Source organism: Parasteatoda tepidariorum, chromosome 10 (assembly GCF_982258835.1).
Source record: "Parasteatoda tepidariorum strain Cologne lab strain chromosome 10, Ptep-v5.0, whole genome shotgun sequence".
NCBI classification, from domain to species: domain Eukaryota; kingdom Metazoa; phylum Arthropoda; class Arachnida; order Araneae; family Theridiidae; genus Parasteatoda; species Parasteatoda tepidariorum.
Window position 1 is genome coordinate 44,731,908 of NC_141764.1, and position 19,528 is coordinate 44,751,435.

At 29.1% G+C, this 19,528-nt stretch overlaps 1 protein-coding gene across 16 annotated transcripts in view; it reads right to left on the bottom strand.

Moving 5' to 3' along the window:
* Positions 1-19,528, bottom strand: part of LOC107436881 (sodium-dependent phosphate transport protein 1) — an 87,742-nt gene that overhangs the window by 11,977 nt on the left and 56,237 nt on the right. For 9 of the 16 annotated variants that reach the window (XM_071184640.2, XM_071184639.2, XM_087153663.1 and 6 more), the window contains 3 exons: positions 13,289-13,473; positions 9,772-10,011; positions 8,536-8,719 (listed from right to left, as the gene is read on the bottom strand). In XM_071184640.2, coding sequence (XP_071040741.2) covers positions 8,536-8,719; positions 9,772-10,011; positions 13,289-13,473 — 609 coding nt within the window. The remainder of the gene's footprint in view (positions 1-8,535; positions 8,720-9,771; positions 10,012-13,288; positions 13,474-19,528) is intronic. The other 7 variants (XM_071184645.2, XM_071184643.2, XM_087153667.1 and 4 more) reach the window with 1 other exon arrangement.

Below are 19,528 nucleotides of genomic sequence, written 5' to 3' on the forward strand. Positions count from 1 at the left end.
AACTTTCTGTTCAACTAAGCATTTATTTTCGTAAAGCTACCATTCGTAACAAACAAACAATATGATTGCAACACATTTTGTCGTACAGAAAAATATATCCTTTAAAAGGAAATGGGTGACAAGAGAATTTAAAGAAACCAAAGGCGTCATGCAAAAAGTTAAATATAAAAGAACGATTAATTTAACCGTTAAAAATAAATATGAGAAGAAAACTTAAATTTGAGAGAACTTTTAATGTTAAAGAAAAATTAAAGGTATAAACTGTTGATTTTAAATTTTTCAGAAATTGATTACAGCTATGGATTTAATTTAAGATAAAGGTTAAAAAAAATGTAAAAAAAATCCCTCGATACGGACCGAAGTCCGCATCTCGGGAAAAAAAAAAAAAGCCAGTAGGCTCGAGAGAAAGAGAATCCCCAAAAGTGACTTAAAAATTCCTTAACTGGGGTAGACCAAAAAAATTACGACCAATTAAAATTAAAGGGGCGGAGAGTTTGAAATTTAAAGTAAAGGGATTGGCTAGTTAGCCCCCCTAAAATTAAAAGAGGAAAAAGACAGGCGTGAATAGAGGGGTTGGTTGACTTTCCCCACAGGAAGTGCGATGACCGCAACGACCATGAGAAAGGTCACCAAGAAAGTTAAAAAGATTGCTAAAATAAAAAAAAAGGAATAACGTTTAAAGAAAAATTAAAGCATAGGTAAAATTAGATATTAATTTGTCACTTTACATTAAGTGTAAATGTGACAATACCCGGACAGACCGGAAATTTTTATAAAATTTTCGAAGTCATAAGAAAATTTTAATTTTAAACAAATATCACGTAGAAATCAAAATATAAGAAATTTCCTCAAACAACAAAATTTTCCGAAAAGTTTGAAGACAAAAATTGCCTAACATTCAAGTAAACAAAAAAAAAAACTTAAGTAAACTTGTTCAAAATCAAAATAGATACCATAAAATAAATTTCAAAACTTAGCGTTAAATGGTAAAAGTAGAAAAAGATATAAAATTGGAAAAGGAGTCACCCATTTCTGTACACAGCTCTGAATTTCTGTACATAGCTAACAACAATTGTTACAGGTGGAAAATCTCATGTTCACATAACTCTTTCATGAACACTGGAAAGAAAAACACAGAAACAGCAGTAATAGTTCGTATAAACACAAGAAAATGAACAATTCAAATCAACACTAATAACAAATGATTATATGGTGAGCAAATATTGTTAAGGGCAACAAATTGGAAACATCAGTGAAAGTTTAAAAAAAATTAATACATGGATCTCAAACATATTGTGACGCAACTAAAGCGATGAAGAAAAAAACGAATAAGGTCAAATAAAACAAAAAGTATGTAAATACAATTACTAATAATTGTCAATTAATATGACATAAAAGGAATTATAACATTAAATTGGAATCAAAAGTAAAAATCGATTGCATTTTGCAATAAATAAACAATTTGCCAATTAGTAAATATCAACATAATTATGAAATTTTGATTGGAAACGTCGTTTAGAACGCACTATGTTTGAGATAATCATACATTGAATTCATTGAACATAAAATATGTGAACCAAAAATACGCTAAACAGAATTAATGTTAACCATACACTCTAATAAAAAATAAAAATTTGTAAGATATTGTGATAAAAGGATTGAAGAGAAAAATTGTTCATTAATTAGCAATATAACATTCAAATGGCTGACACAAAACTAAGTGCTTAAAATGAGTAAAATAAATTAAGAAATATTCTCATATTTATGAATATAAGGTTTAACATATAATATAAAGAACATCTTATCTAAGAAGCATCTCATTTACTGATAAAAAATGATCGCAATTAATTAAATTGCAAGTTGAGAATAACAAGTATTGTACATTAAAGTCTCAAAGTTTATTGTGTGATTGATAAGTCAATCATTTCAAAAAAAAGTCTCAGCTTGAAAAGGAAGATAAGAGAAATATCTTTCCCTTTTTTTTTTAGGAAGTGTGGGTGTGGGGGGGATTTTCTTGACACTGTCTTATTGAAGGTGACACACAGGGTTCTGATGGTCACTCTCGGTAGCAGGTGGCAGAAGTACAATCTTATCTCGTCATTCGATCCTTTTCTCCACAGGACTCTCCCTTCAACCTTGGACATGTGAGGAAGGCTTTCCCTTCTGCAGGTGTTTTCCCCAATTAACGGAATTCCCAAGAAGTTGAAACAGGAATCGACCAGGATATTTGCAACATCCTGTTGAAGATGCAATAAAATCTTGTTGATGCACACCAGAACAAGTGGTGAAATTCATGCTTTGTGGGAATTTAAAAGTACAGTGATTTCTCTTTCACCCCATGACCTTATCGTAAGGGACAGTGTCCTTGAACACTTAGATAAGTGTTGAGTTCAACAAAACGGGACTTGAAAGTGGGGGTTCAAAAGTTATTCATTAGAGGGGAGATTTTTCTTCTTGAAATTCTCAGAGCATGGAATGATGAGGAATAAAATAGGAAATTGTCCATTTTCACACAAATATGCTTAATAAGAAAACCTTTGTTTCACGATCAGGAATTGTGATAAAATAAAATATCAGTACAATTACAAATTTGAGATATTTGAAGAAATATGTATTTGATAAATAGCACTTAAGATATACACTATAAACACAAAATTATTGCAATTTATGTTAAAACTATATTATTGAGCATAATCGAACGAATGAAGAAAAATATAAAATGTCCAGTCACTTAAATTCAATACAACATAAGATTAAAAAAAATTAGAAATTGATTTGAAAGTATACTAAAAAAATTAAAAAATAAAGACAGAGTGTATGGTTACGTACATTAAATATTATTCATAGTGATCACATTTACAAAGAATTCGCAAAATTCATGATAAACACAGTTAAAAAAAATGATTGGTAGTGATATTAATCTATTAAATTTGAAATTATTATTATTATATAAATTTGATGATGCATTTAAAGATTTAGTTTACACAATTTATATATTAATTGAGTCGGAAAATGTATACAAAGAATCTTGGTATAATTATAATATTTTTTTTTTTTTTTTTTTTTTTTTTATAGTTCAACATGTGACCTCTTTTGTATATTTACTCATTTATACAAATAGTCATTAAATAATTAAAGCATAGTTAATTAAAAGATTTTGTAAATAACGTACTATTATAACAACAATTTTAAAAAATATGATGGTAACAAACAAAATTGTTTTACGAAAGAAAATATTCATATAATGCAAAAAAAAAATTTTTTTTTAAATACACTTAACAAATGAAGGAATGTTCTTAAACAAAGCAAAAAAATAGTTGTTTTACCTCAAAAGGTACTTAATTATTATTTTAAAATAATGAAGGTAAATTATAAAAGTCATTTACCTTATTAAATATTAATGTATATATTCAAATTATTTAACCAGGAATCAACAAGTTACGCAGATGATTTTTCCCATAGAGCATCAACACAATTTAATTTATTTAATAATTCACTTGAATCATTATTTTTTTTTTTATATATATCATCTGGTTTTTTTAACCAGGAAATCATAATTTATCATCTGGTTTCTTTGACCAGGAATAACCTTCTGATTCATTTTTGATCAGGAAAATAAAAATAAAAATTAACTTCTGGTTCTATTTTGACCAGGGAGAATTCAAAAAAAAAATTCTGGCTTAAAATACCAGCAAAAAATGAAAAGTAAGAAGAAAATTCCTTAATGAATAAAACCTTAATTAACAGTGGACCAGGGTTTGAACCTGGGCTTTTGCAGTGACGCAATGTACTTCATTTATACTATCGTATTAACCTAAGTTAAACATCAGAAAGAACCTCTTAAAAAAAAAATCATTCCCGAACAATCGTTGAGCTCAGGTATTACCCAGAGCAATCAGGACATATTTTATCCCAATTATATTAATAAAGTAATCCCAAATAATAATTGAGGCATCTGTATTACCAGACACGATTCAGGAAAATCACTATCCCAAATATTTTTTTTTTTTTTTGTAATAATTCAAATAAACACCAAATTATCAGATACACCATTAGGGAAAAGGAAACAAAACCAATCAAATAAGCCTGCCAAATCTTTTATCAAAACATAAATTCACAAAAGTTGATAACATTAAATAATAAAAATTGGGAAATTCGAAAAAATATTTTTTTTTTTTGTTTGTTTGTAAGAAAGAAAATTGACCAAAAGAATAGTTTAGCCAGTAGATAGTAGAACCAAAATAACCTAATCAGGAAATTATTTAATTCTTAATATACATAAGATCACGTATAAATACAATTATGGTAAGTATATTTATTTATAATTATTTCTTTTTTTTTTTTTTTATTCATAAATATAAAGCAAATTAACGTTTAGATAGGAAAACAAATAGAGTAGTTTGAAGAAAAAAAAAACTTTGAATTATTTTAAAAAAATCCAAATGATGGGTAAAGTAGCAATCCTGAAAAATTACTGAAGACGTCTCTTCAGCTTGGTATGGCCAGCATACAACAAAACTTAAAACAAAATTGGGACTCAGTCCATCAATATGGAAACTTTGATTAATTTAGTTCAAAATTAAATATTTTTCATGTAGAATAATAGAACAAAAAACTTATTAGATTGCGCAAAAAAAGATTATAACCAAAGCACCTTGTTTTGTAAAATTAGCACTATTAAATAATATACATTACAGTTGATAGGAGCTAAAATATATATAAATACAAAATAAATCACCATTGTAAAATTATATTAATATGCCTATTTAAATAGTTAGATACACATTTAGATATAGTTCAATAAACAATTTGAGAATATTTTATAACATTCTTATAAATATATATATCAATTTTATCACTACCAAATCAAATAGCAAAACACATAGAGAAAAATTCAAATAAGAACAAATGTATTGTTTCATTTAATTCATTACACCATATTAAAAACTAGGACCTCACAACAAAAACATACGGCACCATTTGTAAGAGTTAAATAAAAATTAAGGAATTGGTGCGTATAATGTAACGTAAATTTATGAATTGTATTATAATTAATAGATTGAAATATTTGGTATATGTACTAATAACTGGATGTAGTCATGATTAAAAAAGTAAGATGATTGAAATGTCATAATAAATATAAATTAAGGCCGAAATATATAAAAGGGGTAATTAAATTAAATTAAGGGGGATGTGATCGTTAAGGAAAGTGGTAGTACATTGCTAATGTGGGATAACAATAACCCAATAGGTTCAAAAGGTCACAAACTGTGAGGTTTGAACAAATTGGATAAATTGGTATCACCGAATTTAGAATAAGGGTGAAACTAAAAATAATTAAAGATAAAGATAAAGAAACAAGGTCATGCTATATCCAGATATAAGCATAAGTTAATACAGTGAGCTGATGTTTCCAATAAGAAAAACTAATAAATTCACATATATGCATGCCCATAACAATAAAAAGGTACTCACCACATACAGAAGGAAAAAGGTGATAACTAATAGTTATAAAGGTAAAGCTAAAAAAACAATCCCAAAACTTTCTGTTCAACTAAGCATTTATTTTCGTAAAGCTACCATTCGTAACAAACAAACAATATGATTGCAACACATTTTGTCGTACAGAAAAATATATCCTTTAAAAGGAAATGGGTGACAAGAGAATTTAAAGAAACCAAAGGCGTCATGCAAAAAGTTAAATATAAAAGAACGATTAATTTAACCGTTAAAAATAAATATGAGAAGAAAACTTAAATTTGAGAGAACTTTTAATGTTAAAGAAAAATTAAAGGTATAAACTGTTGATTTTAAATTTTTCAGAAATTGATTACAGCTATGGATTTAATTTAAGATAAAGGTTAAAAAAAATGTAAAAAAAAGAAATCCCTCGATACGGACCGAAGTCCGCATCTCGGAAAAAAAAAAAAAAAGCCAGTAGGCTCGAGAGAAAGAGAATCCCCAAAAGTGACTTAAAAATTTCCTTAACTGGGGTAGACCAGAAAAATTACGACCAATTAAAATTAAAGGGGCGGAGAGTTTGAAATTTAAAGTAAAGGGATTGGCTAGTTAGCCCCCCTAAAATTAAAAGAGGAAAAAGACAGGCGTGAATAGAGGGGTTGGTTGACTTTCCCCACAGGAAGTGCGATGACCGCAACGACCATGAGAAAGGTCACCAAGAAAGTTAAAAAGATTGCTAAAATAAAAAAAAGGAATAACGTTTAAAGAAAAATTAAAGCATAGGTAAAATTAGATATTAATTTGTCACTTTACATTAAGTGTAAATGTGACAATAATTATTTATCAAATTTTACATAATTAAATTAAATAAAACATACATATAGTTGAAGAGCTCAGTGGAAGATGGTTCCAAGTGTTTTAGGTAGAGGCTCAAAAGTTCGGTTATAAAAAATATTTTCGATTAACTGTTTGAATAGAGCTGGAAGGTCATTGATTAAAACTTTTTTTAGTATAAAAGTATATTTTGCTCTTTCTTTTTTTGCCATGGTTTTTACGACGAATGTTCCTAAAGGCCTGGTTTCTTAGGACAGGACGCCGTCAGCTGGAAATCAGCGTTAACCTCTGATTGGTCCATTTGTGAGTTTGATAGTATACGTCATCGAACGCTCATCTTGAACTACAATTGCCGTCCAACTCAACTGCAGTTGGATTACAGCGTGACGTTAACCACAGAAGCAATGGCGGACAACATCCAACAGCACATTGAAATCAGCCACGATTTTGACTTCGACATTAAACATAGCTTCTTCATTAAACATAGCACTCTTCATTTAGCTCAGCTATAATGTGTTTTTTCTTGAACAAAGTCATTATTTGTTCTCTAAAACACTGGTCGACAATAACAAAATCAATACAAATTCAAAATAAATATTTGTTTACGTTATTAACGCATGCGCAATGAGAGATAATGTCTGCGTTGGACCGACTGCTCACGCTGAGCTAACAAAAAAGTATTTTTTTGGCGTCAGATCTACGTCAACTTTCCGCTGACGCCCAGATAAGGCGCTAGTTCTAAGAAACCAGGTCTTGAGCTAACAAACCAGTATTTTGTTGGCGTCAGCGTGACGTTGACGTCACGCCGACGCCCAGATAAGGCGCTTGTCCTAAGAAACCAGACCTTAAATTTACTAAAATATTACTGAAAGCTTTCTTGTTGTAAGGTATGCAGTTGTAATTATACTCGTGTGATAAAAAAAATCGGCCAACAATTTAAGATGTAAGAAAAATTTGACAAAATTCTGACAAAGAAACAGCGTCATAGTTCTGTATCATAGTTCGTAATTACACAAGGTGTAAAAAACTTTGGTAGGCTTACAAATTTAGTAAACAAAATAATGTTCCAGCTTGCATAACATTAAAACTTGCTTTTCCTTAAAACTTAGTATTCATTTATTTATTTTACAATAAGAACAAGAGCATAAGATTTATACGATACTTTCCTAGAGAAAATAAACTTACTTCTAGTACAGCTCATGACCTGCTGTTAGAAACTGCTTTACTTTGTATTAAGGAGGAAAATAATATTGAATGAAAACCTTCTACGTTATTAAATAAAATTTCTACCAAGTCCTTGCCAAGCTACGATATTCTGAACTTTAATTGGCAAAATTTCTATTGAGACACTATATGCAACGAACTCGAATAATGCAGTATTAGTTACAATACACACCCATCCTACTTAAAAGCAAATGAATTTTTCTCTTATTAGATGGTGCTGCAACATACGCCCAACCAGAACAATGATAATATGGTAACTAAACCCAAGCAGAACAATGATAATATGGTGACTAATCCCAAACAGAACAATGATAATATGGTGACTAAGCCCAAACAGAACAATGATAATAGGGTGACTAAGCCTAACAGAACAATGATAATAGGGTGACTAAGCCTAACAGAACAATGATAATATGATGACTAAGTCCAGAAATGCCAAAATTCAATAGACAAAAATAGGCCTGTTTGATATCAGTGAAGAAAAAGATGTATATGGCAGGGGAGTTCTGTATCATAAATAATTCTCCTCGGGCCTAAGTTTTCCGGATTTTGACTTTATTCCTCAAACGAAAGAACCACTTCGCTTAAGAATTATTTTATTTTATAATCGTTTTTCAACAACCAATATCATTTTTGGAGGTTTCCGACTACTAACATTCAACTCCGTAGCCTTGTAATTTTTAACCCAACCCAGAAGAAAAGGAAACTCCTGGATCAACTATTGGGAGAAATTGGCCTTCGTGAAGTACTTTTCGATGGGACTAATCCACTTTAGCATTACATGTAGAGGAAAACAAAAAAACTTCCATGGTTAGCCTGACGACAAGGGGACTCTAACCCACCATCTACCACTGAGGATATTTCACGTCAGCACTGTGGTCGGTGCGGAATTCGTATCGACGAAGCAAGTCAAAATTTTGGTATGAATTTTTATTAAACTCCAGTGATTGTTTATTATCGCTATGAAGCAAAAATTTTAAGCCATAAATATACTATTTTTAAATATTGTTTACTTACCTCCAATATAATACACCGCTGGCCATCCTCCTAAAAAGTTCGTTCCACATAGCGCACCAGATATTATTACAGCTAAAAAAGATCCAATTCCATAACCTGAAATTATGAATGAGGCGTGGAAACTTCGTTCTTGCTGTGGTATCCATCTAGCCAGCATGTGAAAGACAATTGGAATAATTGGACCCTAAAATTATTAAATGTAGGATAATATTCAAAAGCAAATCTTGAATAAAATAAGTTAAAATTTCTATCATTTTTTCAAAAATAATTATTATGAATAGAATAAATGGAACAAAATAAATGAAACAAAAAAAATTACATTAATTAAATATAACAAAAAATAAATAAAATAAATAATTGTATAAAATATAACTTTTTTAAAAAAATGTAAACATAAAATACGCTTATGAAATAAATTTATTAAAATCTTTCCAATCACGTGATACAAAAAAAAAAACGAAATGCATTTATTTTACGAATATGATGAGTATCATAAATGAAATAATTTAAAAACATTTTAAAAACACCTTTAATGTGAATCTACATATAAAAGAAAAATGAAATATTGTGGGTAACTTATAAGACTAGAATTGATATAGTAGATAAAATTGACCGAAATTTACAGAGCGATACTGGCGCAAATAATGTATGGTGGTTAGTTTAAGCTTTCCCTCAATTAATCGTACCTATTCTCGAAGGATTTTGCGTTTTAGTACAAAACTTTTTTTTATTTTTTTATTTCAATTGCTATAGATTTTAAATTGTTTATCCCGATGGAAACAAGTTTCAAAAACGCGCGATGGAAACAAGTTTCAAAATTACGAAATAAGAACATGATTTCAAATACCATTAGGATTATGCTATTTACATTGATGACTGTGCTTTTAAAAAATAATTAAGCACTTGAGAACGTATAATAAAATCTTAAAGAGTATAGTTATAATATAGCTATTGTTAAACTAATACAAAAAAGATTCGAATAATAGATTCGAAATAGCGTTTCGCGATAGACAAAAATGCCAAGTAAACACAAAATAAAGTTAAAAAAATTAGCGAAAGTATAAAGTTCTGAAGTAAATTAGTTCTGCACAAGAAAACTTGTGCATTCAATTAAATAAGAACTATCATTCTTTATTAACCTTAAAGTTAAAAGAGTTTTTCTTTATTATAAAATTATGCATGCTGAAAAATATTAAACAGGTTTGCATTAAGGTAAATTCTAAAGTAAAGACTTACGGTACCAATTCCAACAAGAATTCTTGCAAAAACAAAAACGTATGCATTCCATAAAGCAGCAAATGGAGACAACAGTGTCGCTAGTGACGCCAGCATTGTGCAGCCAACAAGCATGTTTTTGCCACCATAAAGTTCTGCCATTCTACCACCAGGAATGAAAGATACTAATTGCCCATAGTATACAGCACCCAAAGCTAGTCCAACAGTTTCACTACTCCATGACAACCGGAGAGACGGCTCCTGAAATTATTGTGATTTCTTTAATCTAATCTGACGATTGATGTACTGGATTACACAATGACAGCTGTTTTTGCGAATTTCGATTGTAAACTTGTTTCGATTTCAAATAAATAATATTGACTAATAAATGAAATTAAATAAAAAAAATTTAAAATAATAATTATAATAAAAATTAATGGATGCCATGTAACCTACAACCTTAAATCAGGACGCAATTTAACTTTTTTTTTCATATATTTGTTTATTTTCATTAATTTACTTATTTAATTTTGGATTTTGCTCGTTTCGTTCACTCGGAATGCAGTTTTGAAGTTAGTTTAATTGTTTGAAGGTAGAAAAAATATCATTTCATTGTTATAGTAAGATTTCTTTGGTTTCGAAAATAAATGCACAGAAATACAAGTTATAATGACCAAGAAAAAAATTTCAGTCAACGTTGTTCACTAATGCACAATTTTTCAATGCAGATCGCACTGATTTAGATTTTCAATTGTTTTTATATACAAATAAAAAGGATTGTGAAATGTTTATAAAAAGCAATAAATCTGTCTAAATTTTATCTGAATGCGTATCAATTTGCGAACAAACAGCAAATATTTTTCAGTTATGAAACCGAACGTGTCAGATATTGGCCCGAATTTATGAATTAGGATTAACATTAAAGTCATAATTGAAATGTAAAAACTTTTTTCTGAACTATGTTCAAAATAATACCATGATAGCGGAATATAACTTCAGTAATTTGTCTTGGCTCGCAATTCAGTGACTCGCAATAGAGTATCCAAAAAGTTGACAATCAAGTGAAAAAAATTAATGGAATTAGACGCTTTAACATATTACGTTTTGTAGCTATGAAAGAGAGTTATTAATTGAGTGATATTACTCCTTGTGAGGTTTGAAATTCAACTATTAAAAAGAGAACGTTTTAGCTTTTACAAAGAATCTATGGATCTCTTCAAAACATCGTAAACATCCTGATTTGGAAAATTTAATTTTTGATCTTATTTAATCTCAGGATGCCATAATATGTTGTAAGTTAAATAAATTTTTTGATACACCATTTCTGGGTAAGAGTTTTTAAATAACTACGAATTAGAAGTACAATTTACTTTTATAGACAATTTATTTTCCCATAATGATATTTAATACTTTGTGATTTTCGATATTTAATTATTTTTCATATTTCAAAAATATTGTTTGCTTTGCTTTTCTGTGCTGTGCTGTGCTTGGGACAGTTATTCAGTTTCAACAAAATTCCAAATTAGTTTCAAAGTTTGCCAGCAGATGGCGATTCCAATAGAGAAAAATTATAAACAAAAATTTCATCAAACCACAATTAGCAGCAACAATGTGATGCAAACTGAGGAGAAATGCAACTAATTTTAGCAAATATTTTAATTAAAATTATCTAATACATAAAGCAAATAAATTGTTCTATAGTTTTTCTAGTCTGTAGTGTCATGATAAACAGCCTAACTAATTCTTAAATTTATTAATAATAGAAAAATATCTCCTAAACAGAACGCAGAAACAGTACGTTGTCTTTTCCTTTTCTTATTCAACTGGTTTTATAACTACAATCAGCAACATTGTATCTTAGTACTTTGAAATATGTCGAAAATTGTTTTTAAGTATGCAATAATGGAAGAGACACTTTTAATTCTTGAATTTTTTTTTTAATTTCTCAAGAAATACTTAGAGGATTATTTTGTAACTAAAGAGACCATTAGTTCATGCATAGCAAAGGTTTCATACTTAGCAAAGGTTTAAAACTTCATGAGATTTCAGGGACCAACAGTAAATTACGAAAGAAACCAAGTATCTTTGAACAACCTATGCCTGGAAATCAAGGAATAAGCTTGTAACTTATTGAAAATAATAGCCAAAAAAATCGGTATAACTGCAGATAATGTTATAAACCTGGCTTAAAGATTTATGGAGCTATAGCCATTTTTATAAAAAAACTAATTTTATCTGACGTTTTTTGCCAATTTTAAAAATATTCAATAAAACTAAACAGAATTTTTCGAGGAATTAAAAAATTAATTTTAAAATTGTTGTTTTAGAACTTGAAAAAAAATCGTTACAAATTGCAAATTCAAAATAGTTCTTTTATTCTGTAAATGAGTGGGGAAAAATTTAAAAAATCCTTTTTTATAACTTTGTAGTGAGTATTTGTGGCAACTAATAAAAAAAGTCTGCTTTAAATATGTTAAAAATTTAAAGAGTTTCAAGCAATTTTCTAAGTAGTTTTTTGTACTTTAAAAAAAATTCCGAGGCATACACGGTATTAAAAATTATTTTAAATAGCCATATCTTGAGCATTTTTTAACGATTTTTTTTAAATTTAGAGCAATTTTATGATTAATTTTAACTGTTACAAAAATTCTGTTTAATTTTTTTAATATTTTTTAAGATACCGCAAAAAAACGAAGACAAAAAAAATTTATTTCTAATAAAAATGTTCATATCTCCTTAAATAAAATTAGGTTTATGAATAAATGTTATGCAGTTATTTCGAGAAAAAATCAAAGTAATCAGTACAAATCTCAGGTTTATTGCTTGATTTACTGATAAAGGGTGTACAAAATACTTGTTTTCTTTCGTAGGTTCCTGAAACTTCCAAAAGCTTTAAACTTTATAGCGAAGTATGAAAAATCGCATAAACTGATTACCTCTAAAAATACTCTTAAGTATTTCTTGATAACAAAAATATTACTCTTACATATTCCTTGAGAAATTTAAAAAAGAAATGTTACAAACTGAAAGTCTCTTTTATTATTGTACTATTGTGTATACCTACTAATGATTTCATTGAATGATTCGTTGCACTGTCTTCATATTTATTTTTTTGAGTGTTTGAAATCACACTGCGAAAATCAGCTTGAAACATTTGATTTATTCTTATTTCTTAGGTAATTTTTTGGTACAGGAATTGAGGTGTAGGAAATGAGGTGTAGGAAATGAGGTACAGGAACTCTGATACAGGAAATGAGGTGTAAATTAATAACTATTAAGAAATCAGTTTAAGATTGGGTCAGTTTCGCTACATGGAGCCTTTGGATGCTACTCCTGTGCATTTTTTTAAACATATAAATTTTACACAAAATCGTTTATTTATAGCAAAGAGAGAAGGAAGGAATGTCTCCACTCTTTTCTTCAGTTTAAACCGATTAAACTTTTCCGTCTGTTTTCGAACAGCTCATCGGAATAACTTAGAGCGGTTTCCAAAAGCTCCTGGTCGCGAAACTGACTCATTTTATGAAATTTGTCTTACCTTAACTCGTATAACTGAATCTTCCGATGAGTTCGTAGGTATAATTACTGTGTTATTTGCATGGTTACTTTCTTTTTTGATCATGGATACTATGGCAATACTCAAGTTCATATTAAATGAGACCGCTAAACAGCAGGCCGAAAAGCAGAGTACAGAGAAGATGTATCTCTTTGGGAAACAATAAACTGCAATTAAAAAGTAAATTTCACTAATGTTGCCAGCAATTTAGATGAAAAGAAAATTAAATAGAATATAATAATTACTAATTAATTTTGTTAACTCATACAAAATAATATAGCAACGTAGAGTCCGTCAGAAGAGAAAAAGGGGATCATTATATTTATTACTCTTATGTGCAACTAAAAACTAGGATATTCCTTTATCTAAATTAGCAACACTGTAATCATATATAATAATTTTTGTTAGGCTGTCTTAAGTAAAAATTAAAGAAGTGTTAAATAATTAGTTGGTAAAAATATACTTGAGGATGCTCCTTGGCGAAATTGGCGACTAATGCTTGGCGCCATTCCTGTTTGCGCGGAACACCGTGGTAACAGGAATGGCGGTCAAAACATAATGATATTTCAATAAAACATTAGAAAATTTCAACAGGCTATCGGCCAAAACTTTATAAAAATTGCAATGAACCCAATATAAGCAAAATTAATAAACCCAATAAAATGCATTTTGAATCGAAACAAAAATTAATGAAGTAAGCACAGAAAGAAAAGGAAAAAAACAACTCACTTCTTCATTAAGCTTGAATAACCTCAGATTTAGGTGCACAAAATTCTCTAATAGCAGTTAGATACTGTTCAAATGTATCAGGAATAAAATCTGTGTAACTCCATCGCCACATAAATTCGGCGAAATACGAATCAAAAATGGCGTCTGTGGTACCGGACTGGCGGTGACATTTTTTTATAAAGTCTCTTTTTATGACTGCCCACATACCTTCAATCTTATTGACCAGAAGCAAAAGTAACCTTACCAGCTGGTATCCCACGTAGAACTAACGGTCCTCTAAAATTACATATACCGTTGAACATTTAAAAATAACGCTAAAATCCATACCAATCAGAATCACGATTGGGTTTCAACATCGCCCAGCTTTGCGATCAACCGCGATCACAACTTGGCGAGAATCAAGGGGCACCCTCAAATATAGTCTACCCAATTAGTTATATTCTGAATATTTATTTAGATTCTATTTGTTAAGTAGTGTTAAGCGATAGTTTTAGTAACGTTGAATAGTTCGTTATACGTTTATTTATTTGGAATAATTGTGCATTTTTTACAGAAATAAAAACTTAGATTTATTTTTGATCCTTCCGAAAAAGACTGAAAATTCTAAACATAAACAATACTATAGTACGATACGCACATATCAATTATTGGTAAAGGAGATAGTTTTTTTTCCCGAGCAACAGCTTACATATTGTACGATACTCAAGTTATGACTCGAGAGATGATTGAGCACCGGGATAAGTTTTCTATCTTATCTCATGTCAGTGATGGGAATAATTTGAATACTTCTGCCGACTACTATACTGAAATGTCTTGAACTCGTACTTGCAGTGATTTGTGCGATTTAAATTATTACTAAAATTGATAACCTTCACAATAACGCGAATATCTATTGCGAACATCTTGAAAATAGTAAAAACTGAAATCTAAGTATTCTAGTTGGCAAAAGCTAGTAAATTTTTAACTGATGTCCGGTTTTCTTCTTCATTTCATAAAATGCTATAAACATATCTAAAAAACTACTTTAAATGCATTGATAGAAATTTTATTTCTATTTCTAGAAATTTTATTTCTATTTCTAGAAATTTTAGGGCGAGGAAGAACCAGGAGATAATTAAAATGCTCTGCAATAAAAATTGAAAAGTAAACATAAAGCAAAATCGTAGTAGGATTTATGATTAAACACAGTGCATAATTTTTGTACCCTTGTCAAAAATGAAGTTAAAAGAGTTTACGCAACGCAGATTAATATTTACGAAGACACAAAAATAGTAGCTTGTAGTTGAAGGCGGGATTAAAAAAAAGATTAAAGAAGAATGATTGCGCAAAGTAACGCAAACGAGTGGTAATCAGTGGCGTGCATACAGGTGGATCACTATGGCCCGGCAGATTTTGAGAACCGGGCCATAGTGATCAACCCAATACGGGACAAAATTGTTACCTGATAATGACTTTAAATGCATGTATAAGGGGGTTACGGAGCGCTTTTTAATGGTAACCTGGAAAATTCTTAAAATTTTGCATCAATTAAAACATCTTGAAAATAAAAAGACATTATTTTTACGCATGGCTTATCTACAGAAATTAAAAACGTTCTCGACTTATATATTAAAAAATTAAAAAGCAGTTTAAAATTCCATGATTTTAGCTTATGTGTTAAAGTAATGAAATATCATTCCAAAAGACTTTGTTTATTGAGGTACTAATACAGAAATCAGCCTTTCAATTTTAAGAGTTCTACTGTTTGTTTTTTTGTTTTTTCCTTAAATTTTTTTTTTATTCCTATTTATGAATCTAGATAGAATGAAAATAGCTGGAATTTTCCGATGAACCAGAACAACACACTCTCGTATCATCTAAGTTTTCCAAGGGAGTCATTTATGTTATAGATCTATAATTTCAATACCAAGGGTAATGGCAAAATGATAGTACTATTGCGCACCAACTGCCTTTACTTTTAGGGCTGATTGGCACAGCCATCCAATTTAAGAGGTCGGACTACAAGCCCGGCATAGTGAATAGGGACCTGGTCTCTCACAAAACACAACGTCACAGTTAAATCTATTTACATATCTAACTCCAAAAAAAAAATTTTTTTTTTACATATAGTATTAAATAGTAGTTTTTTTTTCTAAATATCATTCGTTTAACAATTTATGAAGAACTTTATTACCAGTTTTTGCCTTTTGAAAAATGGAAAAAATTCCATTTTTCATGCGTCTCTTTCGAATGAATTTATTGAAAATTGCGAACGAATTTTAGGATCGGGAACCAAAATTGCTATTTGTAATCGCTGTCCAATTTTAAGGACGGTCGAAGCAACATTTGATGAGTTTTAAGAGGGACACACACAGACATATCCTCCCATTTATTATTGTAAATGAATTATCAGAAGATTCCCAATCTTTATGTAACATCCATAATGGTAAAAAGTAATCTAAGTTCCGAAATAAATCGTGAAAATGAATATTAATGAAATAAATCGTGAAAATGATTATTAATGAAAGAAATCGAGGAAATGAATATTAATAAAGTGAATTACTATCATTATTATGTTCCGTCCTTGAAAGTGTAAATTTTTCATTGCGATGTTGACCATTTTCGAAAACGTAATAATTTTAAAAATATATAATGTATTTCATTTTCAAGGTTGAACATCTTATCCAATAGGTATTATGAAGTTTAAAAAAATATATATTTCAAATTAAAATGTATTTTACTGATAACTGATTAATCGTTCGTTGCACGAAGTTGAAAGTTATTAGACTATATGCAAGCAAAACACGTTTTTAGCAGTCTATTTCAACATAAAGATTAATTGTATTTAGCATCATTTAGCGAGACAATCTCGAGATTTAATCCGGTACATATCCTTTTAGAGAGACGGTTAAAAAAAACATTTCACAGTATGTATTTATCCTTCCCAGTAATCATGCAGTTTTAATACGTATCAAATATACCAATATATTGTTTAGATTTTTTTTATCTACATATTTTATACCTTATATTTATTGTACCTTTGTTTGTACATTGTCTCAATTTGGGCATGTATTTGGTACCTATTTAAACTGCAGCAATTACCATAAAATGAATAGTACCTAGCAAAATTATCCAGTGACATCCAGCAAGCATCCATGAAGGTCCATATCAGTGCCGTAACTTCACCCTTCGGGGCCCTGGGGCTCAAATTTTTGTCGGGGCCCTTTCTAAAACTTTGTGTACTCCATCTCTAATCGTCATTTTAGCTATTTATGTATCATGTTAATTAATATATTTATGAAAATAAGCCACTTGTTCACATAGAAATGGGATTACAAAATATTGTAAGTTGTAAATTTAACACTAGAATGTAAAATGTTATATTTAAAAAGATTAATTTTTAATTACAAAAGACAAATAAGTGTTTAAGACTTCAAGACACCAAAAAATAATTACAAAACACATACTAAATACAGATTTTAAATGTATTTAATGGTTCTAGTTTGGTAGATAGGTTTATACACTTAAGTTTGTTGAGAAAGATTATAATACATCAGTTTGCATTAAAATAAATGTCTAGAATAAAGATTTCATATTTAAAATTTTAGATTAGTTTCAGTTTTTTAAAAATATTTAAAGTAAATTGTAAAATAGATTTCATAGTAATAAAATTTTTTAAAAAAGGTGAAAAGAAAAAAAAAATTTATATAAAATAAAAAAAAAGTCATAAAATTAATATTTATAATTATTAGTACAAAATATAAATCCATCCATAATTTGAAACACAGTCCACTAAATTTGCTAATCTGTTTTTAATTAATAAAAATTAAATACGAAATTATAACAATTTTAAAATTGCTGAACATAAATCTTTCTAAAATCAGAAATAAAAAATTTCAAAACTTAAAATTAATTTCTCCTGGCCTTTGTTGCCGCAAATTCATCAATTATATCGCTGAAATCAATATTTCGTGCTCTTTCGTTTTCAATAGACAGTAGAGCAAGTCCATTCAATCGATCCTGTCTCATCGAACTTCTCAAATAATTTTTTATAAGTTTCAATTTTGAGAAAGTATAACAACAAGTATAATCTCTACACACTGTCACACATACATCCTTAATCCATTATAGTGATTTTTGTTAGTAACTGACAATTTTTAATGTTTTTTCTTTTCTTATTTCAAATTTTATTGTCGTAATCTAAATGTAAATACTCAAAGTCATTAATTTCTCTGTTAATTTCTTAATTCAGTGTGATTTTCATACAAAAATTTCTTTCAATTTTAGTTCAAATGGGCGAGCAATTAATTATCTCATGCACATTTTATAGATAAGCAATTGCATTTAAAAGAGATGTTTAACAACTATTTATATTTTAGACTTTCCTTTCCTCCTAAACCAGTCGTTTATCATCATATAGGTCAGTCATTTTAGATATAAAATAAAGTTTCAGAACTTCCAAGTGTAAAAGTCTTTTTTTTTTCAAGTGTTACATTAGAATACTAGGAATAAGCTCAACAAGAAATTTTTATGATATAGTATAGTATAGTTACGTTAGAATTTTCTTTCAAATGTTAAAGGGTAGGATATATTAATTTTAAGACATTATTGAAATGAGGAAAAGAAAGAAGAAACAAAATATCTCGATTTGACTAAGATTTCTTACATTTTGAGAAACGAACAAACAGTGCTTTTCGAAAAAGATTCTAATGCCTCTATCACACGAGAGAAAAATATGTGCAAGTGTAAGTGAAACTCTAAGCGCAATTCCTCCGTTCGGAGTTGCCGAAAGGGTTGCTTAATTGCCTGAACGGTTGCATGTAATTGGGTTACCATATTTTGTTATTTATCTTTACTTTTGGCTCATATTTTATTTTATCATATTTTATTATATCATAGTTTCTGAACGATGTTCGTAAAGGGAGGAAAAAGAAATCACAGACGCTGTAGAATATTGATTGATTTTGATTTAATTTTTTACATTTGTATTTGTGTTAAGTCTTTTTTTCAGCAGCAAATTAAAATTCTAAAAAACTTTATTTCTCCAATAGTGAAGTAGCATAGTATAAAAAGGATTATGATTTCTACCTATAATATGAGATATTAAGATATCATTGAATTTCATGCTGCGTCCCTGAAAGGATAAGGGGGTGAAAGGGAGATGGACTTAAATACTATCTAGAATTTTGAAAAAAAATTTTTATCTTGATTTGAGTGACTAAGGTATAAAACATGGTGCGTAGCGTTTTTGAAAAGTGCTTAAAGGTGCTTATTTTCGATTTTCATTTTTTAAAGGCCCTTAAAGATGCTTTTCTTAATGGGTGTTTTTAAAAGGTGCTTTATTTTCCCTTTTCGAAAATAAAATTTATGAAAGGGAATGACGACGTATTATGTAAGAACGTGTTTTTCACATTTTTCTATTTCACGTTTTCAGAATTCATTCAACCACGATCAATTTCAGCGCACCGTCAGTCCGTAGCGTATGAAAGCGCCAATCATTTTACAGGTTTGGTG